General features: G+C 38.1%; 2 protein-coding genes and 1 pseudogene across 6 annotated transcripts in view; 1 reads left to right on the top strand and 2 right to left on the bottom strand.

Annotated features, from left to right (window-relative positions):
- Window positions 1-1,512: 1,512 nt before the first annotated feature.
- NDUFA12 (NADH:ubiquinone oxidoreductase subunit A12) lies at window positions 1,513-16,181 on the bottom strand. Its single transcript, XM_019732191.3, has 4 exons — window positions 16,022-16,181; window positions 15,031-15,113; window positions 13,767-13,854; window positions 1,513-1,791 (listed from the first exon to the last, which is right to left on the bottom strand). Exons 1-4 carry the CDS (start codon window positions 16,105-16,107, stop codon window positions 1,611-1,613), a joined length of 438 nt encoding a protein of 145 aa, XP_019587750.1. The 5' UTR covers window positions 16,108-16,181; the 3' UTR covers window positions 1,513-1,610.
- On the top strand, window positions 5,649-5,862 carry LOC141568795 (large ribosomal subunit protein eL39-like; annotated as a pseudogene).
- A 4,460-nt stretch (window positions 16,182-20,641) lies between the features above and the next one.
- Window positions 20,642-26,099, bottom strand: part of NR2C1 (nuclear receptor subfamily 2 group C member 1) — a 38,682-nt gene continuing 33,224 nt past the window's right edge. For all 5 annotated transcript variants that reach the window (XM_074326163.2, XM_019732170.3, XM_019732168.3 and 2 more), the window contains 4 exons: window positions 25,521-25,660; window positions 24,030-24,167; window positions 23,010-23,115; window positions 20,642-21,148 (listed from right to left, as the gene is read on the bottom strand). In XM_074326163.2, the coding sequence (XP_074182264.1) occupies window positions 20,974-21,148; window positions 23,010-23,115; window positions 24,030-24,167; window positions 25,521-25,660 (559 nt within the window). In that variant the 3' untranslated portion in view covers window positions 20,642-20,973. The remainder of the gene's footprint in view (window positions 21,149-23,009; window positions 23,116-24,029; window positions 24,168-25,520; window positions 25,661-26,099) is intronic.

Raw genomic sequence — 26,099 nt, 5'->3', positions numbered from 1 at the left:
CGAAGGTTACTTACCAGTCGGAGATTGCGCAGATCAGACATTTCCTAGTTACCACTTCTTTCCACCTGTTCCCTTCCCCTAAAGACCACACCCATTTTTCTCCTACCAGGTGAACGTCCAACATACCTGATCCAGAAAGAACAGCAAGCCAGGACCGAACTTGTAGTTGCTCACTAGCTTCCCTTGCCAGCCTATTCCTAACGACCTTAGAAAGCAATGTTTTAGGCCTGACAGAAAATGCAGTGAACTGGCAGGGGGGTAGAGCATGTAAAATCTGTCTCTCGCAGGCCCTGCCCTGCAGCGGTCAATCAGCAAACTACAGACAGTTGCCCAAATAGCACATTGAATACAGTATCTCCAGAGGGCACCAAATTCAACCTGATCCAGCTGAGTAAGGGATACTCAGCGATGAGGCTGTGAGAAAACTTTAGTTTTTTATGATTAAGCAAGTTTCGGAAGAACTAGTTTGGTGTTTTCTTTAGCTCAGTAGTTCCCAGCCTTAGCAGCACTGGTCATTAGGTGGTGATGGTGGGTGGGGGGGTAGAACCCTCAGAGATGCTGGTTTAATAACGGGGGCCTCTAGAGATTAAAAATCGCCCTAGGTGACTAATGTGCAATCAAGGACATTCTGTCTCCTTCCAGATATCCCTCACCAACAACCAGGATCCCACTCTATCCCTTACTTTTCATGTAGGAAACCTGAGGTTAGGTAGCTAGGTCATATAATTGCCCAGTTTCCCTCCATGACTTGAGGTTTGGGAAACAAGGTTCACTCTCTCCCTTAGTTGTCCAGTGCCCTGGAAGCAACTATCCTGCACAATCCTCACATTTTGCTCCCATCACCCTCATATTGTTCTACGGTGGCTACTAACCAGTATCCAAGGAACTTACCCTCAGGGGGGTTATAGATCCTGGCAACCTGATAAGCTGTTTGATTACTGAAGCTGTTAGCTTTCTATCCAGAATACAGAGGGATGTGGCGCTGCCTTTCATCCTACCCAAACACAACCAATTCCAAAAATCCCTCATTTCCCTGCACGTCTTTTGCCTACAACCCATTCTCTGGGACCAATCTGAATATTAAAGTACTGTTGTTGCAACAATAGTAACAACAAATCAGTGACCCTAGTTAACTTAAAGAAATAAGAATACGTTGGATGGATCCGGGGACAGTTCACAGATCCAAATAAACTATGAAAGAATCAAAGCTCAGGAAACAGGAAATCTCTGATAACCTTCTCCTTAGAGAGAACTAACATAAAAGCCATCCAGCTCTGATGACTCTTAACTTCTCTGTCTCAAATTCCCACGAGAAAATCTGCTGGGCTCAGCTCAGCTGTAGGTCTTCCCCTATCCATCAGCTATGGTAGTGAGGCAGGGTCATAAAGATGGGGCAAGGAGGACCCAGGAACCAGGCAGCCACCCCAACAGAAGTCGACTTCAGTTACCCTTGTTTGTAAGGTTCTATTTTGCAATTGATAAATGACAAAGGGCAAAAAGACACAAAAGACATCACTTAAACAATTTTAATCAAGTTAACAGTAAGCAGTAAAAGTGCAATTACATGAAAAGCCCCGTATTTTACATGTTTAAATTATTTTCCATTTTCTTTACTTGTAAGGTGTTGAAGGTGGGACCCACTCTTGAATCTTCTTTCTAGTGGTGGAATAAGGTACATATTGTTCTGGAGTGCCACTCACATTGAATTTATGGTTTGTCCAAATGAATTTACGAGCAGTAGGCGGTTTTGTTGTTGGAGGATCATCAGTCATACAGTGAAGCCAACGATGCCTTAAAGAGGGGAAAAAAGACAGTTATGAAGAGACGGTAGCACAGTGGCAGGAGGGTTAAGAGGGCAGCTCTGCAGCTATTTTGTTCATTGAACTCAAATCTTAGCTCCATCACTTACTAGCTCAACTTTTCTATGCCTTCGTTTTTTCATCTGAACATCCTTACTTCTTAAGGATGGTATAAGGATTCAATGATAAAACACCTAGAAAAGTTTCCATGCATAGTAGGTACTCAACAGATGTTAGTTACCGCTATTATCATTACTGTATTTCATCAAATCTAGGACACGGTCAATTTTTAGATGCACCATTATTTTATGTATGTCTCAGAAAGAAAATGCTGCCAACTAAATTATGACACTATTGATTAAAATATGTATCCTAATTTTAGAAATAAAAATGTTTCAAAATCGATGAAATACAGTATTTCTATGAGATGCTAGAAGCTGATTCTGGAGTTTCCGTGTGCTCAGGTTGCTCTGGTTCATGAAGCTATAGTCTGAAACCCAATGCTGAAGAAGAGGGTCTCTGCATTCTGCATGCATCTTAAATTCAAGTCTGTAACACTGGAGAACATACAATTTGTTATATTAAAATTTTTAAATCACAGCCCAAAGTTCACAAGTCTATCAGTTTTAAGTGTTTAAACGTTTAATTTCAAAGGATATCTGCCTTTGAAAGGGAGGTGCCAGAAATCTGGCCTAAAGAACAAAGCTGGTGCTTCCTTGAGGTACACAGAGGAATGTCTCTCTAATGAGAGACAGGAAGAATCAATATCCAAGGGACAAAGGGTAGAAGTGAGCAGGAAGCCAAGATGAGCTTATACGGGAAAGGAAGAGGAGAGAGAATTCACTCGGGATCCCTGACGGCTCGGAGCTCACACGACAGAGATTACACTGAGAAAAAGGGAATAAGGGGACGGGCATAGAACTGCAGCTCCAAGAAAGAAAAAAGATTGCCCAGCTACACAGAAAAGGGCAAGTGGATGAGGTTTCAGTAAAATTAAGACTAAAGTTAGTAAGAAAAATTATGATGCTATGTAAGTACAAGAATATTCGCCAGCAGCTTCTGGAGGCTCAGTTGGTTAGAGCCGAGCTCTCAACAAGATTGCAGGTTCAATTCCGGCATGGGATGGTGGGCTGCGCTCCCTGCAACTAAGATTGAAAACAGCGACTGGACTTGGAGCTGAGCTGCGTCCTCCACAACTAGATTGAAGGACAACGACTTGACTTGGAGCTGATGGACCCTGGGAAAAAACACTGTTTCCCAACATTCCCCTATGAAATTTATTAAAAAAAAAAAAAAATTCGCCAGCAGTAATTTATAGATATAGCTAGGTGACTAAAATCATTAAGTACAGAGATAAAACACTATTGCTGTTGTTATATTTGTGGCTACAGATTATTGTATCATGATCAGCTAACACTGAAGAATGAAGAAGTCTGTACACACTGGGCCGATGTCTCTGTTACGTCCTCCAAAGAAAACAGGGGATTAGTGAAAGTGACCTGGACCCAAACCACCGCGACTAACATGAGCTCTGAAGCCGTCAGATGTTGCTGGCGAGACAGGCTCCACTGGCCACTCAAAGGACGGACAGGCTGTCAAAACCCAGGGGCTTAGGCCGGCCGGTGGCTCAGGTGGTTAGAGCTCTGAGCTCCTAACTCCGAAGGCTGCCGGTTCGATTCCCACATGGGCCAGTGGGCTCTCAACCACAAGGTTGCCAGTTTGATTCCTGGAATCCTGGAATGGATGGGGGGCAGCGCCCCCTGCAACTAAGATTGAACTTGGCATCTTGAGCTGAGCTGCCGCTGAGCTACCGGATGGTTCAGTTGGTTGGAGCGCGTCCTCTCAACCACAAGGTTGCCGGTTCAACTCCTCAACTCCCGCAAGGGATGGTGGGCTGTGCCCCCTGCAACTAGCAACGGGCAACTGGACCTGGAGCTGAGCTGCGCCCTCCACAACTAAGACTAAAAGGACAACAACTTGACTTGGAAAAAAAAGTCCTGGAAGTACACACTGTTCCCCAATAAAGTCCTGTTCCCCTTCCCCAATAAAATCTTTAAAAAAGAAAACAAAAACCCAGGGGCTTTATGCAAACTTAAGGCACAGCAGAAATATTTTACTTTGTTGAGTCAGCCTAAGTAAAGAAACATTTTATTCAAAGAATTGTTGTCATACTCCTGAAGTTTAAAATATTTACAGAACTAAGGTTCAAAGCTTTTCTGTGTCTCTTTCAGTTCCTTAAATGAGGAACTGAAGATCTCACAGAGAAAAAGAAAATGCTCAAGAAAATGAAAAGATTTTTTTTAACCTAAAATCTGACAACGTTTAACCAGTAAGGCTACTAGCAAGACTTGGGATAAGTAAACAATTTATTCTCATTGTGGCAGTGGAAGAACTATAAGAAACAAGAAAACGTTATTATCTGCTAGGCTAATACAACCCTTCTGTTATAATTATTATTAAATAAAGGTTAAATAAGTCATACTTTTTAGATTTCCATACCAGCGAGATTTTGAAACAAGTTTTCAGCTGGTTCATTTTTATTCCAGTTAATGAAAGATGTCAGTGGACTAACAGCAGTGTCTAGAAAACTGTTAGAGCTGGCATTAGTGCCACTGCAATTTTATTACCACTGTTATTATCTTAAAGTGCAAAATATAAAATAACTTAAACTTGATGATAAAGCCAGTGAGACTACAAATAAGAAGACTGGCAGAAAGGCGGAAAGTTATAAATACAAGAGAAACATAATGAAAATGTTAGGCCAGGAGCTTCTAGAAACCGCCCCAGGGCTGGAGAAACCACCTGGAATGTGCTGAATAGAAACCATCTTATCTCAGAACCCATCTTGTCTTGCTCCCGGCTTGAGTGCACCTGCTGGCTCGTATTTTTCTCACAGGAGCCCAGGATCAACAGACCTGAACACTCCCGGACAACGGCATGGGAACCAGGATATGGACCGAGAGGACATGGTCACACCTCGAAACCCTCAGTTGCGATGAACAATGCAACGAAAAGCCCTGAAGCATAGAAGAGGAACAGCCGTGTTTACCTCCCCTTGTAAACCTCCATACCCCTCCTGCTCGGGGAGGTTATGGTCTTTTCTAACCTGACCTCCCACTGCTCAAACACGCCAAATAAATTCTAATACACCAGTTTTGGTCTCCCGTGACTCATTCCTCTAGCTGTGCCTAACAGAAAATACACAATATTTTGGGAAAAATTCAGTAATCAAATATATGAAAGTTGTATCAAAATAACTGGAAACAAAAACATGAAATCAAAATTACAACACAACTCAAATGGAAAGCAGTCCCATAAGTGGTTGATACTATTTTCAGTTGTATAAGAGGAAAAAGTGTATCAAGGAACAGAGAAGGAAAACTTTTCCCCTTTGAAAATATACTACTTCACTTTAAGTGCAAAATGAAGGGATTTATTTGTGATGAAAGAATAAAACAGCCTAACAGGAAATTTAAGAAAAATAAAATATATACCATATAAAGATTTTAAAAAATCATTGCAAATGAAAACTGTCTTTAAGATTGGTATTAATAACAAAGATAAAAAAGTTTAATTTTGCCTTTCAGAAAATTCTCAGAAATAAAACATTACCAAATAACAATGAACAACAAAAACACAGGCAGTTTCGAATCTTTCTTCTCCTTGGATAATATACATTATTAATTTTGGGAATCAAGGCTGGTTTCTGGCCATAATGTTCATGTTTCAGATGTTTTCACCTAACATCACTAGCCTAGAGATACCGCAGATTTTTCAGTTTTTCAAAAAATAAATGTAAGCTCTCTTTTTTGCTGCCATTGTAGGGCGTGCGGTTGACTCTTCCTCGCCATGTCCTCTCACAAGACTTTCAGGATGGAGTGGTTCCTGGCCAAGAAACAAAAGCGGGATCGGCCCATTCCCCAATGGATTCAAATGAAAACCACTAATAAAATCAGGTACAACTCCAAGAAGTGAACTGGACTAGAACTAAGCTGGGTCCCTAAGAAATCGCAAAGGGATGGCACCACATACTTATGCTGTGTCGGGGTTGCTTGGACCTTAACCATGGCACTGAAAGTTGGGTGTGTTTTATTGGGAAATTATGGGAAAAATGAGTTTTCTTTTAATATGTTTCTGCACTAGTAGGTTGGTTCAGTGATAAATATGTGACGCCTTCTATAAAAAAAAAAAAGAAAGACAGACTAAAGAAAGAGTCCTGATTTTTTTTGAAGTAAAAATATTCATCATACTAAAACTATTATGACTCCATTCCACTTTAGTTTATGAAATATTCTCACACATATCACTTAGTCACTTATTTAATAGTCCATATTTAAAAACTGAGAAAACAGAATTAAAATGACTTTCACAAGGTCCCATAGCACAGATATTACAGAGCTGAGGCTTGAACACAGCTTCTCAATTGCTGAAGATAACCCTTGGTCAGAAATTAAAATTACAATCAACAGATGAAAACAGGGTTAGGATTATGACAGTATCTAAGTATCTGCCCAAATCCTGAGAGCCAATCTAACCCCAGGATAGGATTTAACAAATTTAAAAAACAAAGATAGTTCATTACAAGATAGCCAACTCAAACTTTGTTAGCTCAGTAACTATAATTTTTAATGAAATGCAATTCGAATCAAAATCCCAGTAGGGTTTGGCAATTATAACTCTAAGGATCAGCTGAAAGTCTAAGAAAATTATTTTGTAAACTCACAACAATCAGGAAGGCTGACATTACCAGGCATTAAAGTCTCAAACATTAGAATGGTAGTAAGTACAATAATAAAACAGACTATTAAAACACCACCTGTCCCATAATAAAACAGCAAAACTGAGTATGATTATGTACACAAACAACTACATAAAAAATTATGTGAAAGGAAATATGCCAAATGTTGACAGTGGTTGTCTCTTAAGGGGCTACGTAGATTATCCCCGACCCCTGCCAGATTCTCTAAACTCCTCTGATCCTTTCATTTTTGTCAAGAACAGATTCCACTTAGATTTAATGACGTTCATCTTGCCAAATCAACAGGAGACTGCTCTGTCCTTATCTTATTCAACCTCGTGGCAACAGTTACAGCTAGCCTTCCCATGTTGAAATGCTACTCTCTCTTGCCTTTCCTTTTACCTTGTTAGCGACTTCTCACTCTTCTTTGCTGTCCTTTATCCTAAGCTCCAGATTCATATATTGTTGTTTACTTAACGTATCTATTCACTTGGATTTTCGACAGGTATCTCAAACTCACTACATCCAAAAAAGAGGCTTGATTCCAATCCTCCACACCCCGCAACGTACCCTTCTCCCAGTCTTCCCATCTGAACGAACGATACCACCAGATAATTATCCAAACCTATGAATTATCCTTGATTCCTCTCTATCATTTCTGAGTAATACCCCCACCTGCCACCTTGTTTCTCTACAAAAGTTTCTAGAACTTACGCCAATTGAAAAAAAGCTTGCCACAATAATGCTAAGGGTATAAATAAATTAACATTACAAGAGCAAAAATATCTGTTAACTTCACCATGGCACTGGAAAAATCTTCGAGGACAAAGTTATTTTGTGTTAAAAAAGGAAACCTTTTAACATACACTACTATTTTACAAAGAATGTATTTGTTACTTGAGTAATTTAATCATTAATTGTAATAAGAAAAATCAATATACAAGGAGGAGAGACTGATGTACTACATGGAGGAAGAAGACAAGTTATCTTACCTAGAAATGAACAGAAGGTGCCACCCAGTGGGGAAAAAAGTAAATACATAGTAGAGAAAAATCTAGCCAAGCCATGATTTTTTAAAACTTGGTTCAAAGGATTTCAGAGTTCCAATACTTCAAACCACAAAAAGGCACCTTTGTTTCTCCGGATGTAATCAAAAACAATAATTTTATACTATTATGCATAAAATAGCCCAAACTTTCTACCTTTTTACCAACAATATTTTACTTGGTCAAATTTCATGTAGACATTTATTACTTATTTGGGTTACTACAATAAAAATGAAAATAAAGACTTTTGTGTGTTACTGTATAGATGGGGCCAATTAGGTAACTTAAAGGTAAGATTAAGGGCAATCAAAAGTGGTATTTAGCAGGTATTTGCAACAAACTGAAATACTCTTGAGTATTCTATTCAATCAAGTTAAACTAATATAAATTCCTGAGGGAATTAAAAATCTCATCACTGATCCCATTAAGTACTATAAAACTTAGATAAGAAAATGAAGGTGCTGTAACAAAGAAAACTGACAGTTATAGCACAGTATTAGTCTACCAGCTAGTAGTCATTAAGTGACGATAACTCCAAGGGAGCAGACACCATAGTTTGCTCACTACTATGAATGTGGATACACATCAGTGCCTCACACGCAGTGGGGTGCTCAATAAATATTTGCTGAATGATACCCTTTTGTAAGCTGAGTGCTGTGTTAGGTTCTAGGCAATAAGTTTTTTATTTTCAAGGTATGTGTAGCTCCACTGCCCGGCCCAGACTTCTGTACCTCCATGCACATCTTTTGTTCATTTATTGGAAGACCTAGCAGCCTTATGGCTGCTGACAAATTCAAAGAAATGAAGGCCTAGACACAAGACGGATCAAATGAACTCATTTCCCACAGGATTTCTAAAGTTCCCACAAGATTAGGGAACACTGAGTGAATCACAGAAGTTCATTAAAGATATTCCCTGATTCTACCCTAAACATTGGAGGGAACTCCTTCTCTAGGTGAGATTGTGCAGCTACTGAGCAGACTCACAGACTATCCCACCCTTGGCATCAGGTGACTCAGAAGGGCCGAGGACGGGAACCACTGCTCGCCAGCTGGGCAGCAGCGGGTGTCCCTCTCACCGGAGTCTTTGCAGCAGTTCACGCAGATGACAGCTCACCCAGCCATCCAGGAGAGATTTTCTTTGACTCCTTAAATGACGAAGCACAGGCTCCAGGGAGACGGGAGCGACCTCAGGCAGTGCAGGAGCTGCCCGACTTAGAAGCTTCATGCCGCACAGGAGCTCACATCTCTAGTAACAGCTCCTGAGGCACAGCTTCAGGATTCCCACCCCCACAGGCACACGCCAGTTCTAGGAGCAGCAACCCAGGGAAGCCCACACATAGCTAACTCAGCAGGCAGTTCTAATTCCTCTCAGTCCAAATGCAATTGACCAATCAAGGAACAATTGAATTGAGCAATATGGTTGGTACAATCTAATGTGATTTCCGGGGTAACAGAGTATTTAACTGAAGGTCAGAGTCTTGTAACGCTTTACCATAATTTATGAAGTTCAGCTGTACCCTACACCAGGTGAAATCACACTGACGCCCTCTCTCCAGCACCAGCCTCTACCCTGACCTTCAGGTGAACAAAGAAGCACTCCTGATTTCCAATTCCGCTTCCCGCCCCCGTCCCCATCCTACCCTGTCTTCCTCATCTCAGTAAACATACCACTAAGTAGTTCAGGCCAAAACTCTTGACGTCATCCTTGACTCCTTTTTCTCTCAAAGCCCGATCTGTCAGCAGATCCTGTTCCCTCCATCTTACTCAGAAGGCACCCCTGTGGTAGGCAGCCTCTACCACGGCCTCCACGACCATGGAGGACTATTTGTGTAGTTGTCTAGGCCGGAGATAAGGTGTTAGTGATGCAGGTTGTGAGATTTGGGATTATATCATTATCTGTTACTATTACTGTGTAACAGATTATCCCCAATTTAGTTTAAAACAGTAAACATTGTCTCACCATTTCTGTGGGTAAGGAATTTGAGTGCAGCTTAGCTGAATGCCACCGGCTTAGGGTGTCTCACAAGGTTACAATCAAGGTATCATCTGGGGCTGCAGTCATTTCAAGGTTTGCCTTGGGAAGGGCCCACTGCCAAACTCACTCACAAGGCTGTAGACAGACCTCAGATTTGCTTTCAATCTCACTCACGTGGGCCTCTCACAAGGCCACCTCGTAACATGGCAGCTGGCTTCCTCAGAGCAGGCAATCTGAGAGTGAATGAAAGAGAACATGCAAGAGGGAAGCCAGTTTTTTTAAATCTAGTCTCACAAGTCATTAGCCTACTTCCACTTAGCTCCCTTCCTCTATTCACAGCAACCACAAAGATGCTTTAAAAATATCGGAGTCCAAAAACCACGAGGTGGGGCCCAGCAAGCCAGGCCTGTGTGCTTGGCGTTGGGTGGGGAGCTGGGGAGGAGGGGTGCTGCAGCAGCCCAGTAAGGTGTCAGGGCCTTCCGGGGAGACGAGGGTGTCCACACAGTGAGGATGCTGACAGGTGCAGGGTGTCGGAGGCAAAGTGGGGTAAGGAGGAAGTCCAGCGAGGAAGGCAGGGAGGCAGCCATGGGAACTTAGTTACATACAATGGAATTGATCAAATAAGTAACTATATTAAGGAAAAAATAATACAAATATGGAAAGGGAGAAAACTAGAATGTAACCAGTGTTGGACTGGAATGAGTGGCATTGCCATGAAACTATAGTTTTCAATATACATACAGAAAAAGACATAATAGAAATGGACACACACACGGTTATTACATATATTCCCTGGCTTGTCCACTGAGAGGGCCTGGGAGCAGTGACCCCCCATTACAATGAGCAATTGCGTACACTCAGATCTTAGTTTTTAAATACCATTCTCCACTGGAAAACAGCAGGAAGAAAACCAAACAAACACAGGGCTCCTCACAGAAATGGCTGTTTCCATGGGTGGGGCAGAGAAAATATAAGATGAACCTGCAACATCTTTTGTCAGAAAGCAAAAAGGTGCTCTAAGAATGATGGAGACATTTCCAAAGGACTCCAAATGCAGCGAAATGGGTTGAATGGGTTCCCACTAGTCCAAGTGAGTTCAACGTGATCAATAAAAGAACCAGTATGGTAACTTACTATAACCCACTGGCTAAAATAAGAGTTCGTACTGATATAACTAAATGAATAAATTGAAAGTTTGATGAGCAATGAGATATATAACCTCAAAGTATCTCCCCACAAAAACGCTAATTAATTGCAAAGAGAAAATAAGTAACTTCAGAGTGGAGAAACCCGCAGACTGATAAAGTGACAGAAGTGTAATGGGACAAATTTAACAGAAGGCAACAAGAACCTCACATTGCTTCTGTGACATTTCTGCCAAAGATGCAAAGCCTGAAGCTAGTCATAGGGAAACACTGGACGAACCCACATTGAGGGATGTTCTACAACATAACTGGCCTGTAATTTTCAAAAGTGTCAAGGTCATAAAAATCTAGGAAAGCTGAGGAACCAATCCAGTGTGTAAGAGCCTAGAGAAATGAGATGCACATAAAATACATGATAGATCTTACTGTAAAAGACATTGTTGGGACAATTGATGAAATTTCAACGGGGTCTAAAGATTAGACAGTAGTGGTATATCATCAGTAATTTCCTAACTTTGAAATGATTCAAATACTTGTAACTTTTCAGAAAGTTTGGGATTATTTCCAATTTAAAAAAAACAACTGTAAAACAGATTATATCCTACCTTACTTTCCAATGACTTTGGAAGAAATTTAGGAAAAAAGCCTAAGTGTTTACATGACTTATGAGATCTACATGATCTGGGCCCTACGTATTTCTCCTACCTCATTTCCTGACATTTTCCCCTCACTCATTCCATTTCAGGCAAACTGGCCATAAGGCCGTTCTTTGAATACAAGCGACACATCTCAAACACACAGGGCTTTTGCACCTGTGGTTCCGGCCGCCCGGAGCTCTTCATTCCCCACCCCACTCCTCCTCCCTCTCCTCTTCAAATGGTATTTCCTCAAAGAAGTCGTTCCTCACCCCAGTATAAAAACAGCCCCCTGACCCACCCATGCTCTGTGTTTTTATGAATGCCACCTTCATATTATCTGCCTGTGTTTATTGTCGCCTAAAATATAGAACATATTTGTTTTTCTACTTCTTCCCATAAGAGCAACAACTGTGTTTTATTCACTGTTGTATCCTCTGTGCCTACAATAGTTCTTAGCACCTGGTAAGAACACAAAAAATAGTTATTTGAATGAATAAAGATGTAAATTGCATTTGTTATTCATTACTCTATGTGTAAGATAATACTTGGATCTCTAATTAAAGATAAATCAACTCATTTCAAATTTATTCGTGAGTCAAACCAAAGGTAAGAATCCAGATTTAGAATTGTACAATGTAGGACAGCAAAAGGGATTCTGAGAAACTAACAGCCGAGCTTGTCCATCATCACCTCTCCCTACAATGACTGGTCACAGGCCTTCAAGCTTCCCTTACACAAGAGTCAGTAAAGGTGCTCAGCCCTCAGGAGGCTCCACTCCATGGATAAATTCAGCTCTGAATCTTCAGCGGCCCTCAGGCACCTGCCAGAGTGATGTCTTCCACAGCTTTCAGCTTCTTTTTCATGTGGTGTCAGATTATATAAAAGGATTTGCTGGGCTGAATAGTACTTGTATCTTTTCCGATTTTTTACTATTTTATAATTTTAAATGTTTCATCTCTCATAATTTAAGTCAGTTCCCTCCCCCACCCCCCATTCCTCCATCTCCCAAAATACAGACCCTGAGCACCGATGTTAGATGACTTCTTTGAAGGAGATAGGTCTCAATATGAACAAGACAGCCCACCAGCCTTCCACATCTTCCCAGGACCAATTCCATTCCTCCAAAAAAACAATCAACTAAACAAATAAAAACTAGGACACTTCACCTCCTAAAGCCAACATTCTGCTTTGAGACCTTGGTCTCAAATTGTGCCCCTCACATACAGAATGCCTCTTCTGAGAAGGTAGATACACTAAACCTAAAATCACAGTTCCTCAGAGCTTAACAGAACCATAGGTTATTATTTCCCATTAAAAAGAACACAAGATCCAGCCTTAAATGTACCATCAGTGCTGCTGAAAGCCAAGGAATTTTATTTAAGACAAACTCCAATATCATGTTTTCAAACTACAACACTCCTAATTAATCCAAGTAGTTATATCAGACGCTGAAAACTGGCTGTAGATGAAATCTCACAAACACGTTTGCTTAGCTTACACAAATGGTATTATTATCAGCAATCTATAGAATAGCTATCAGTATTTTGCTTTGAAACATTTTATATAAAATTGGTAATTCAAGTAACAGCTTTTAGGAGTTCATTTTAAAATGGCTATATTATAAAATCATAGTTTTTAGAGATCTAAGAAATTTGGGGGCTCTCATTTCACAGGTGAGAAAAACTAAGCCCCAGAGAGATTACGGAACGTGCTTAAGGTCAAACTGCCAAATAAGATCAGAACCAGAGCCCTTTTTGCCTTTCCCTTCACCCACAGCCAAATGGTACTGTGACACAGTGTTTTCCCCCCAAAGACAGCCATACCACTATATATCGCAACATATAATGTGATGATGACAAATCTCCATCAAGAAATAGGGTCTAGGTTCTGCCTCATTAAACGTGGGCAGTTTTCTAATTGCCTCGACCAATGGGAAATGGAATGCGGAACTGATACTGGATGATTTCCAAGACTAAGTCAGACAAAGTTCTTTCTCTCTCTCTCTCTCAGAGCACTTTCCTGAGGAAGCCCAGGCTACAAGAGGGTGTTCCAACCCAATGCCCCAGCTGTGCCCCAGCTAGCTGACAGCCAGCGTCAAATGCCAGATATCAAGTGAACAAGTCTTCAGATGATTCCAGTATTCAGCCTTTGACTCTTTCACTGAGGCCTGACATCCTGGAGCACAGATAAGCCACCCTGAGTGTGTTTTGTCTGAACTCTTGACCCAGAAAAACTATGAGCGATAAACACTACTGTTGTTTTAAGACACTAAGTTTTAGGGTAACTTGTTACACAGTCATCATAACTGGGAAAGATGCATTCAGAACACCACTGACTACCTTATAAATAGATGTTCAACAAATATTTGTGTAATGAAACAAATATTGTCAAGCCAAATAAAAGAAACTGTTGACTTAGCTTACCATTCAGGGGGCACCATGCTTCCATCCACATCCCAGAATGTGTTTCTGCCATTCATTTCAGTAGTATATACAACCCACCGATGACGGCCTGGGTAGAAAGATTAACATTTAGAAAGATGTGGAGAAAATAAACACCACTTTTAAAAAAGCACAATTGCATAATATCAAAGAAGACAACCCTTTTATTAAGATAAGACTTTAATGTGCTTTTACTTAAGAGAAATGTTAGAGGAACAGTACCCTGGGTGTATTAGTGAGAGCAAGCTCCAAGAAATGTATGGCAAGCTTTATCAACATCCTGGTGGCTGCCACACAACTCACTATGTGGGTGGGGCTCAGGCCTTTCTCACAGTGGTGAATCCTTGCTTCTCCCTCAGCCCACCTGCCAAGGGAGGGGCGAGGAGGGTAGATGAATGTATTACCAGCCAGTCAGGGTATTCAGGAGAGAAAGTGCTCCTCCTGTGACTGGGGCAGGAGAAATGTATTCACAGCAGTCATACTTGAGTTATATGTTTCCATATAAATATTTTTAAACAACCACCAGAAATCCTTTGGGAAATTGGTGATGCTACATAGTAAGCAAATATTATCAATGACAGTTATACAGATTTCAGTCAGGATTTACTTCTTCTATTAAATAAATTGATCTTAAGAATAAGTAACTAAAAGTAAACTATCATCCAAGGAGGCAAAGGAACATGAAGACAGACGGAAGAAACCTTGGGAAAGGCTGCATTGAGTTAGACCATGATGGAGCTGAGCCTTAACAATCTCGCTTTACGTGTATTAAAATTTTAAATATGCATATTCAGACTCAGCAATTCCACTTCCAGAAATTTACTCTTGGAATATTCAAATAAATAAATGTGGATATAGTTACAGGCAAGTTCACTGCATTGTTTCTAACAGCAAAAAGTTGAAGGCCATCTAAATGTCTATCACTAGTGACGTGGTTGAAAAAGGAATGATTCTTCCATACAGTGGAATACTTTGTTGCTATTTTAAAAAATTGAATACGAAAACACAAATATCCAAACAAAAAAGAATGCTGCAGATACATCCAACTTATTCATATGGAAAAATGGTCCATTATTTTCAGTAAAAATATTTCAATTTACAAACATCATAACAAAATCTTATTAAATAAAAAAGTATATGTAGGTTTATACATTCATCGAAGAAGCTCCTTGTATATTACGGAAAACAGTCAAATCAAGTCTCAATCTCACTCCCATTATTCATACCCCAAACACACTGCACTCACCAAAAAACTGCTTGTTGTCTTCATAGTATTTGTTTCCATGTTTGTCTTCCCCCACTAATGTACCAACCCTCACATCGTTTGTCCTGTGAATATCCAAAAGAAAACAGACATTTTAAAATGATTCTTTGTTCAAAACACAACGTAAATAAAGTGACAATATCAGCTTTCAGAAATAAAGGCTGCTGCTTCAAGGAGAAAAATGAGAAGATGCTTAGTAATGGTCACCAGACGTACACTTCTAGCCTTCTAGGCTCACACCACCCACTATCGAAGAGTCAGCTTTCAAGTAAGAGCTCTAGAATACCTGCTCACCTTGTCACCAGGACCAAGTAGGCAGCACAAGATAAATGGATCCAACTGATATACTTAAATTACAGTAAACATACGGATGTAGTATCTTCAAATTACAAGACTACTGTTATCAACTATCCCCAGTCCATGAGGCACTGGAGTTAGCAAAAACCTTCAGGAAACCACGAAGCCAAAGTATTTCATCTCAAAATGATACGAGTGTCCTTGCTTCCCCTCGACTCTTGGTCTCCAATTCGGCTTCCGCGGACGATGCTGCTCGTCTGATTCAACAAACGTCAGGACTAGTAGGGACCATTATGATCACCTTGTTCAACGCCTTGCTGTACAAGGAGTTAACTGAAGGCCAGTAACGGGAAAAAAACATTCCAAGGTCACACACTGAGTGTTTGGTAATGCTCATTACTCTCCGGGAAGCAAGGCAGGCAGGGTAGGGGCGCGTGCAGCCCAGATGCCCTTGTCTCAACATCACAGCTCTGTCTCTAGAGCTGGCTTTGGTCTTGTTTCTGGGAGAACCCTGGACTGAGACTTCGGCCTGGGGAAAGAATGGCAGAGACTGGGCCGGTTGTCCTTGACCAGAGCTGCGATTTCCCCAAGGTGACCCCAAGCCCGCACCCCTTTCCAAGAACCCAGCCAGCGCAAATCCAGCCCAGAGGCCAAGAGCATGGCTCTGGCCACCTACCTGAAGAAAATTCGTAGATAGCCTCGGAGGCCGCCGTGGCCGCTGACCTGCTGCAGCCCGCGCTTCAGAACCTGCAACAACTCCATCTTCTTCCGCAGGCCCGGCCTCCCGGGTGCGCCGCTGAAAACGCACCGGGAGGAAACACTGCAGCAGGCAGCGGAGGTTCCCACCGGCGCGTGCGCGATACGCGGTGGTTCTGCGCGTGCGCAGAGCTGGAGCTTCCCCTGAGCGGCCACTTTCCTAGGAGCACGTGGTGGAAAACTCACCTAGACTAGGCTTCCCCAGGTGAAGGTTCCTCCTTTGGTCGGGACCTGTTTCCTCATCTCAAATGACTGGCGGAGACTACTTCAAAATTCTTTGGAAACAAGATAGTAGTAAGGAATTTAATATTGAGCACATAATGATATTGCATAACCAGTGCTGTGTAGGTAGGGGAGCGAGGAAGAATATTAAGTATCTGCTCTCAAAGATTTGGTGCTTTAGTTGCAAGGTTAAAATTCAAAATTTAAACATTTAAAATTAGAAAATTTCTGCATATTTTAAATTTTAAATAAAGGATATGAATGAACATTATTTCTAATTTTCCAGTGGTTATTTTATGATTTTAAATAATACGCTTTAAAACCTATTTTCCTTGACCCATCAATTTGGAACATTCTCTCTTGATTCTCAACTATTTGAGATGAGAAATTTAACACACTTCCTTCACCTCTTCTCATCCTGTGCTCTTCTAGGCTCCAGTCACCATATCATTTCTTTAAAAGGTCAAGGTTTGTAAGATTTACATTCGATTCATAACTTCAAGTTTCCATAATTGTTTAAGAGTTTAAAAACTGAAACACAATATTATTTATTGAAAGGATCCAGTAATATGACTAGATCCAGAAAAGGGATTTAATTTTATGCTACTAAATTTTCAACCCCAAAGGAAAAACTTCAAAATATCAGGGTCAAATTTTTACTCTGTCAATAATTGCTCAAAATCATGTCACATTTGAATTTATGTTGAACTGTGACTTTCATGAAACTTTTTTCCTATTCAAAAAAAAATTTTTATCTGAAATAATTCTATATAAGAACTTCTAAAAACATAACCATATACCCCTATCTCACATTAAAGTTAGTAATTCCTTAATATAATCAAATATTCAGAGGGTTCAAATTCCAATTGTTTCATAATATTTTGTTTCCCAAATAAGGTCCATAGATTGTAACTGATTTTCATTTAAATTTCTTTTAACCTGTAAGGTTCTCCCATTCTCCACTCTGCCTTTTTTGTCCTTCCAATTTATTTGATGAACTGGCAGTTTCTCTTGTAGTTTTCCAGTCTGTATTTTGTCGATTGTCTTTGTGTTCCTCTATTCCCTGTATTTCCTATACATTAGTAATTAAACCTAGGTATTTGACCAGATGTGGGGTTTGTTAAGTATATTTCATGTGATGGTATCATTCCATCAGAAAGCACACATGGTGTGTCTGCTTGTTTCACTTTTTGTAATTTTAGCAGCCAATGATGACCATTACCTAAATAATAATTTCCTTATCTTCAAGTTTTGTTTTTTTCCTTGAAATTTTAAATTGAGATAGTTATAGATTCACATGCAGGTGTAAGGTAATAGAGCGAGAGATCCTGTTTATACTTTTCTCAGTTTCTCTTAATGGTGTAACATAACATTTTGCAAACTACAATATATCATCATCTCCTCCAGGGTACTGACAACACAATTCACTGACCTTATTCAGATCTCCGTTTTACTTTTACTCATTTGTGTTTAGTTCTATACAATTTTATCACATGTAAATTCCTGTATCTGTCACCAGTCAAGATACTGCAGTTCTATCACAATGATCTCTATTACCATTTTATAACCATACATGTTCCTCCCCTCAACCCCCTCCGTCTTTTCTTAAACTCTATTAAAGACCTCCAGATTTGATTCCCTAATTTTATCTTTTCTTACTATTTTTTTGTCTTTTGTTATATTTTCAGGGTGAGTTCCTCAACAACTTTTATTTTCCAATCCTCCTAATGAAATGCTTTGGCTATCATTTTTTATTTCCAGGGGTAGTTCCTTGCTCCAAGTTTTCCTTTAAAGCTTCCTGTTTTCATTTAATGGATACATCTAGTTGCTTTCAAAATATTAACTATATTGGGGGATGGATATTTTTCTGATCCCTGCATTATATCTGCTCTCCCCCCTCCCCGGCCCCAGCCATGTCTGATCTCTTAAGTATTAAGATATTTTCCTCCAATGTCTGGTGATCCTGGCTTTAACCTCATATTTAACAGTAGGCTCTAGGGAGTTGAATGGAAACACCAGGTATAGATATGATTAGGAAATTAGTGGGCTTTACTGAAGTGATTAAGTGGCAGTCGAGCTTCTTACTGAGGCACAACCAAAAGTGATTGTCTAGAGATCTTTTCTCTGGAGGCAGTTAGTTTCTCTGAAGAAAAAATTCCTAACAGAAGCCTATACCTGATTGGCCAGCATTCTAGGATCACCGTTAGGGAACCCACATTCAGAATGAAGATTTTCACTTAATCCACATTTTTAATCCTGTATCTAATCCAAGCCTTCTGTTATCCTTGGTATCCTGTAAATCCTATGATCTTCAGTTAGTTTCTCTGAGAATTTACCTCTGGCCTCCTGCTCAAAAAGGTAGAAAAACAGAAAGTAGTCACCCAACTTAAGGGTAGAGAAAGACATGTAGTTCACTGATTCTGTAGACTTGTAACCAATCCTTCCCTTTTCTATGTCCCAAGCACCAACTTTGAATATGAGCACCTGGTTCCTCTGGGTACTGAACATCTTTTCTGGATACTGCCAGGTATACTGGCTTCTTTCTCACTGCACTGCCTTTTGCAGACATTCAGATTAGAGTTTCTTTGATTCTGGCTCTGCTAAGTCAGTTTTTCTCTACTGTATTTTGTTTTCCAAAAATTTATTGAACTCTCTTATCGTTTGATTTCTTCTATTTTGCCATTGTGTAGTTACCCTTTACTGTCATTTTACTGATATCTTAGGAAAGAAAATAAATTAATAGTCAGTCTGTAGTACTTAGCTGGAAGTCTTCAAACTGAATTGTAATAATCCTAACATATTGGGTATGGAAATGTTTTCCACAATTTTCTCTTCCTGGAAGTACTTCAATAAATCTCACTAGAGATTTCTTAACAGTGTAACAAACAAACAAACAAATGGATGACTACTGAACAAATAGGACTCTGAAATCAAATATACTGTCAGGAAACAGAAGTTTGTAATGCAGGTCACATTTTAATATAGTTTTAAAAACACTTCCAAATATAACTACAAATTTAATTAGGAAAAATACCTGAAAGACACGTGTCTTAATTGACCAATAGTACATTATTTTAAAGAATCATTTTCCTAAATCTTTGGCTTACTTCTTTGGATTTATAAAGGTATAAATCTACTGGTTTTTTCATTTGAGTATTTTGTAGTAAATGTAGTTTCTCCCAGCTGGTAATTATAAGTAAACCTGTTGACAAAAATCGTGTTTTAAATAAGGAAAAAAGTTTCCCTTAATGAGTTGGTAAAGACTGTAAGTTGGTATTTTTAAAAATGAGCTTTTCTATAAAGTAGTAGTTAGTAAAACCCACAGCCTCCTCCCAAATTCAGCTTCTCTTCCACTGCAAAAATCTTTATAAAAAATGTACTGAGTGCAATAAAATCTCCGTATTTGTTTTTTTTAAATCAACAAATAAACGTACCAAAACAATTCATCATGAAATCAGAGCAAAGAAATATTTAACAGTATTAGGTTTGCTAAGGAAAACATTATCGTGGTAGACATCCAAGGAGTCTAAAATGCTTTTGTTGTGGCAATAACAAGGCTTCAGGCTGATGCTCATATTAAAACAGCCCTCCCCTCTTTACAGTGAAAAATCAGTGCATATTCCTTTGTATATTAAAATTTTAAATTTAAAAAAATTATCAACTGCTTGAAAATAATTGTTTCACTCACCTTGAAAACAAAGATTGACTATGATAAATCCATTACTTAACAAATTATGTATTTCTAATGATCTAAAAGAAATTGGCCAAAACCCATGGAAGGGTCAGAAAGTTATAATGCAGATCAGAAAAGAGGGAAAGGACAGATGCTTTTTATGGAATGGACACTTTTAATATCTATTTTTCAATACTGAAACATTTTGGGCCCAATCAGTCTCTACTACTTTTAAAACACAGCAGTAAACCAAAAATATTAAAACATGAACCCTATCTTATTCTCAGAAATAACTTTCTGCTACATACATAAATAAAAAGTGCTTGTAACTAATAATACACAACACTAAAAAAGTCAACTCTTAAAATCATGAATGACCTATGTCTCATTGCCAGCAATGAGAGCGGTATATGCTAAGGGTGCCATGATATTCACAAATGAAAAAATATATATATATATTCAATTATTATTTCCTCTGGTTCTAATGTTATTACACCACTGGGCATAAAATAACCTTTTGACATAGTAATTGAAACAGGTTATATTATAGAAGAGCGAAATACAAGGACATTCTCAGAGACAGCTGATGACTGTGAGTTTATACTAGCTCATAATGAAGTTAAACATGAATAAAACACAATTCTGAAAAAAAAAGGACTAATTTATTTCTTTTACAAAATGAAATAAGATATAATGATACATTGTAGTTTAGATAGTTAAGAGGTGACGACTTTAGATGTCATCTTAAGGATAAATTCGTAGTATTTCTTTTTCACTTAAATAAGACAGGAAGGGGAATTCTAATTCCTGCTGCCTGCCCAGTCAAAATTCTTCTTAAGGAAGTTAAAATAAAAATACCTTGGTTTTTGGTTATTACTGAAAGGTAAAATTTCTAGATGCCCTGGAAGCAAGAGTTCAATTTGGTGTCTTCTTCTGTTCTGAGAAAGAGCAGTAAGTTTATACTGAGCTTTTAGCTTTCAAATGCTGTGACCAATTATTTGTGAGTTATAATCTGCAGGTTCCATTTTTAAAATATGTGGGATGACACTGTCAATTCGTACATTGCCAATGAGACCTTTGAAAAACAACTCTTCAGTGATGGTAGCATTCATCAATCTCAAAGCCGGCAATCTGAGTAGCAGTCTAGACAACCTAAAAAGAAAAAAGTGGAAAGGGAGACATAAGGTCATAAATCAAAGAGAGATTTAGTAGACAAATACAAGTAATTTCTGCATGTGTACTGTTTGTGGCCTAATTTAATACAAGAAAAGCCTTAGTATTTTCAGCCTTAGAGTGTACAACAGCCAACTGGACATACGCGCAGTCTGGCAGACTCTTGGAAAGCCTTGCTAACTGCGATGCTGTGCTGTGTCCAGTTGGCTGGACGGGCCAGGGAGCTAAGCTGCTAAACCATGGAGCAAATTACATATTTAAGGATGGTGTAGGAGCTCATCTGAGCTCGTAAGAACAACGATATTTTGTGTTTTAAGGAAACACAAAGCTCCCTGATAATAGTTTCTTAGTTTTGTTTTACAAAAAACTATTGGGAATGGTAAAACAAGAAATAGATGTTATCACTGTGAAGAGCACAGAATATGGAATCGAGATCACTGGATTCAAACCTTGATTCAATTGCCCCCCAGCTATGTGAATGTGTGTAAGCCACTACTTACTCTGTGTCTCTCTCACAGTGTTGTGAAAATGAACGAAATGATCTCTGGCAGTTTCTGTGCTAGCGAGATTCTTAAATTTTGGCAGGGTAATGTGAAAGTACATTATAAATTGAAAACTGCTATCCAAAAATAATTTATTATTTCTAAGTAAATAGGAAGGTAAGAAACTGAGAAAGAATCCCAGAGATCAGTCAAAGCACCTGGAACCCAACAGAACAGAGGTCAGCAAACAGCTGTCTGTCTAAAAGAGAAAAAAATTAAATGCTGTATTTATTTGTATAATGAGGTAGAAAACAACATTAGAAACTTTCTTCCTCTAGTTTAAGGCCTTGCACTCCAACACCTGAGACCAAATGAAGCCAGCAGCCCCATGATTAAGTGATCTTCCTATAGCCACGTGTTCTACTGAAATTGCTCAGTTCATTTTGTTCCCATCAGCTGAGCAGCATCCACAGAACTGGTGGAAAGTAGGGTAAGACACTGGTTACATAAACTAAGGCTGATTTTCATGATGAAACTGGCGTATGAATTTATTTTTCAATATATGCAAAACATTATTGTATGTGAAATGTTCTTTTACTAGCTTGAAGTATGTTAAATAATAATGTTAGTAAACACATTTATATAACTCTTGCTATATAACGGACACTGTTACAAGCTCTTTACATAAACTGATGTAGTTGTTAAACTAATTGTAAAATGTGGATACTATTATTTCCCTTTTATAGTAAAGAAACTGAAACAGACGTTAAATAACTTGCCCAAGGTCATACATCTAGTAAAGGTATGGTCAGGAATCCAACCTAGGTACTCTGGCTCTGATGGCCATGTGCTTCACTATGATACTGTCCCTCTTCAAATACTGAATTGCTCTTACAATTTTTTTCTTTTTCAAAAGACGTTAGTAAGAAATACCTTGGTAGAAATATAAACCAAATTTCAAAATTAATTATCAAAATAGCCTAATGGTATTTGTTTGTTCAGTCACTCCCCCCTCCCCTTTTTTAATAAAATTCATTTCATCTGAAGAAAATAAAAGAGTTTGGGGATTATAGTCAGACTACCTACGTTCACAGTCAGGCCCTGCCATTTCCTGTGTGACCGTGGGCAAATTACTTAACCTCTCTGTGCTAACGTCTCCTCTATATAAAATGTAAGCACTGAATGAAATATTACATGTAAAGGATTTGTAACAATGTATACTGCTTTTAATAGCATTAGTTATTTGAAAGGTCAAGGTTGACTAGAATATTTAATTACTCTTGGAATGGAAAATAATAATAGATTCACAAAAAAATTTTAAGATGAATTTAAATAAACAGTATTTAACTTCTAGATACCTGTAGGTGTCATCTGGATATGTTTTGGTTATATAATCTTGAAATTCCACATAAGCCTTTTCCTGAAATTTCTCAATCTGTTCCATGTTTTCTAGGCCTGGATGATCTGAAACAGTAAAGAATACAATGTTACCCTACTTCTGAATGTTCACTTATTGTGTTTCCCGGAAAATAAGACCTGCCAGACAATCAACTCTAATGTGTCTTTTGGAGCAAAAGTTAATATAAGACCGGGTCTTATTTTACTTATAGTAAAATAAGACCCGGTCTTATATCATATAATATCATATATCACATAATATAATAAACATAATCTAGTCTAATCTAATCTAATACCGGGTCTTTTATTAATTTGTGCTCCAAAAGACACATTAGAGCTGATTGTCCGGCTAGATCTTATTTTTGGGGAAACAGTAATAAGACACCTAGTAGAGAGGAGGTGGAAGGGGGTGAGAAGAACATTTTGATCAAAAATGAAGCCCCATCTTATGTGTGGCTCTCTCCACAAATACTACTAAATACCACTCATTACACTTCAAACCTTTAAAACTATTTGATCTCATACACATATTCTAACATATAATAAAAAAATGAGACCAATGGGTTCTACTAAAATAAATAGCTTTCTCTATTACAAAAGTGGTAGGAGAGATTTTGCTCATTTTGTTTTTAACAGGAATAAAAAATGAAATGACTCAGCTTAGTTAAAAAGACATTTTTAATCCAATGAAATATTTGTTGACTATATTCTATATTATATTTATATTTATTAAAAAACCTACTATTGTTAGGTAAGAGGGTACTTAGCATACTGTTTCCAAGGTTCCTCCATGTTGTAGCACGTATCAGAATTTCATTTTATGGCTGAATGATATTCCACTGTATGCGTATATTACATTTACTTGGGTTGTTTCCACTTTAACTGCATCATCGTATATTACCACCAGCAATGTATGAGGGTTCCAATTTCTCCACGCCCTCAAAAATTATATTTTAAATAAGAAGTCAATATTTACATACCTGGACTGAAGAGTACTATAGCCTTCAGGTAGGCATATTCATATCCATCAATGCAGAGTTTAACCATGCTGTTACAAAACTCCTGTAGTTTGAAGATGTGCTCCATCAATAATTTTCTTCTTTCTGTTGACATTTTATCTGTAATTAAAAATAAACAAACAAGCAAATAAAGTTTTTGGCTAAAATGTATGACTATTTTTATCAAACATATTCCTATCTTACTAATTTCCAGCTTTAACTATAACCAACCTATAAATGTTTAAAATTCAGTATTTCTGCAAGTATAGATGAAACTAATTAATGATCTTCAGATGCTGTTCATTCAAGAAAAAACAAAATAAGCTCTTAGTATAAAAAACCCTAAGTGTAATGTTTCCTTGCAAGATATACCTTTAAGAAGATCAGCTGTAAAGACAACCATCTGAAAAACTGGCCAATCAAAGCACAAAAGATTCAAATTTTGGTAACAGGTTTTTATTTAAGCTTATATTGATTTTTAAAAATGAGCAAAATCATTTAGATTTTTATGTTACCAACACTACGAAAATAAAAATATTTCACAAAAAACACTAAGACCAAAGAAAAATTGAGTAAAATAAACGTTAATGATAAACATGTGAATTTACTGCATTTAAAACACATCTGATTTGTCAACTATAGCTTTAGTGAAGGTAGGCTATATAATGCAAGACAAAGTTAAGAGAAATGAATCAAGAATAGGAGTCCACAAATAAAATGGGAATGTAGTGCTGCTTTCTAATAGATCTACTGTTGATAAGATTTTCAGGTGATTTCTCTGCCCCTAAAGAGGAGGAAGCAGATAATTTAAAAATGATACAATACAATGGGAAACAGAATACGGTAAGGAAATAAAACATAATTCCCAATCTATAAATAATTTCTGAACTCAAAAGGCATTTTCTATTTGAGGAGTGGGCACCCTCTTAGTCATATGCCATTCTAAAGTTAAATATGTATAAATCAGTGACTGCCTGTCTCCTCATATGAATGAGAGTTGTAATTACCTTGGCATCAAGAAAAGGAAAAAGGGAGTTCTGTGACTCTTCAGTACTTTTAAAAATCAGCCTATCCTGGGATTCAAATGGTTACAGTGAGGAAAATTAGTTTAAAAATTGGCCGGAAGAATACATTTTAAAATATTTGATCTTCTTTTAAAAAATATTTAAAATATTTGAACTTCTACACAAGCTCACCCTGGATTCCTTGGTACCTATATAAAAGTACAAAAATTCACAAGGCCTGGTCAGAAATAGCCAGCCAGACTTAAATATACTTGCTTTAATTTTGTTGTACTCTCATTTGAAATTATTTTTGGGTGATCAATGAAATTATAAACATGTAAATATTATCTAAGTAAAAAGGATGTTAGTATCTAAGACATTATCATCAGATATCTAACTTTAATAATAACACTTTATAAAACTGACATCCCCTCTTATACTCTGAAAAAGGAAATATAGTGCTTTTTACCTTGTTGAAGACTACTGTGAAGACAATTGACAAATGTTGCTAATATAGTTGCCACATTCATTACTTGCCAGCATTGGGCAAGACCAAGGGTAAAAAGTTCATTCCAATAAGCTTTCACCAACGATATGCTGTTTTCTTGCCTATTAAAACACACACACACACAAATCAGATATTATTAAAATATATTTTAGAAAGTTTACATCTGACTCATATATTTAAACACAAAATACTACTGAAGTACAATTACTCCAGAAAGACCAACTGGGCATGGACTCAATCAATTCTTGTGTTTTATATACCTGATAGCAATTGATGAGGAAGGCTTAGAAATTTAAACATTAGCTAGCTCATTAATCAATCAGACAGTTTATAAGAACAGTTACAAACTACAGAAGTTGGGGCATTAATCCCACATTTCATGGCAAGAGATAGCTTAAAGTTTGTTTTTAAAAAATTGAAAATAAAAGCATACATTTAAAAAATATTTCCCAAGTTTTCTTTTGCTTTAAATGCAGGTAAATACTTTTTTAAACAAGGCAATTAGAATTATTTGATGGTAAGCAACCAATAACCTTGGAG

This window comes from Rhinolophus sinicus, chromosome 1, assembly GCF_057876585.1.
Source record: "Rhinolophus sinicus isolate RSI-liver-muscle chromosome 1, RSI-T2T, whole genome shotgun sequence".
NCBI classification, from domain to species: domain Eukaryota; kingdom Metazoa; phylum Chordata; class Mammalia; order Chiroptera; family Rhinolophidae; genus Rhinolophus; species Rhinolophus sinicus.
Note: the sequence above shows the minus strand (reverse complement) of the source record. Positions and strands in the feature narration are given on the sequence as shown.

What these genes read in the sequence shown, in the direction of transcription:
- NDUFA12 (XM_019732191.3), bottom strand. Translation starts at nt 16,107, where the DNA reads ATGGAGTTGTTGCAGGTTCTGAAGCGCGGGCTGCAGCAGGTCAGCGGC. An exon ending in AGACAACAAGCAGTTTTTTG is followed by an intron (nt 13,855 to 15,030) that starts GTGAGTGCAGTG and finishes CTTTCTACCCAG; the next exon opens with GCCGTCATCGGTGGGTTGTA. An exon ending in AGCATGGTGCCCCCTGAATG is followed by an intron (nt 1,792 to 13,766) that starts GTAAGCTAAGTC and finishes CCCCTCTTTAAG; the next exon opens with GCATCGTTGGCTTCACTGTA.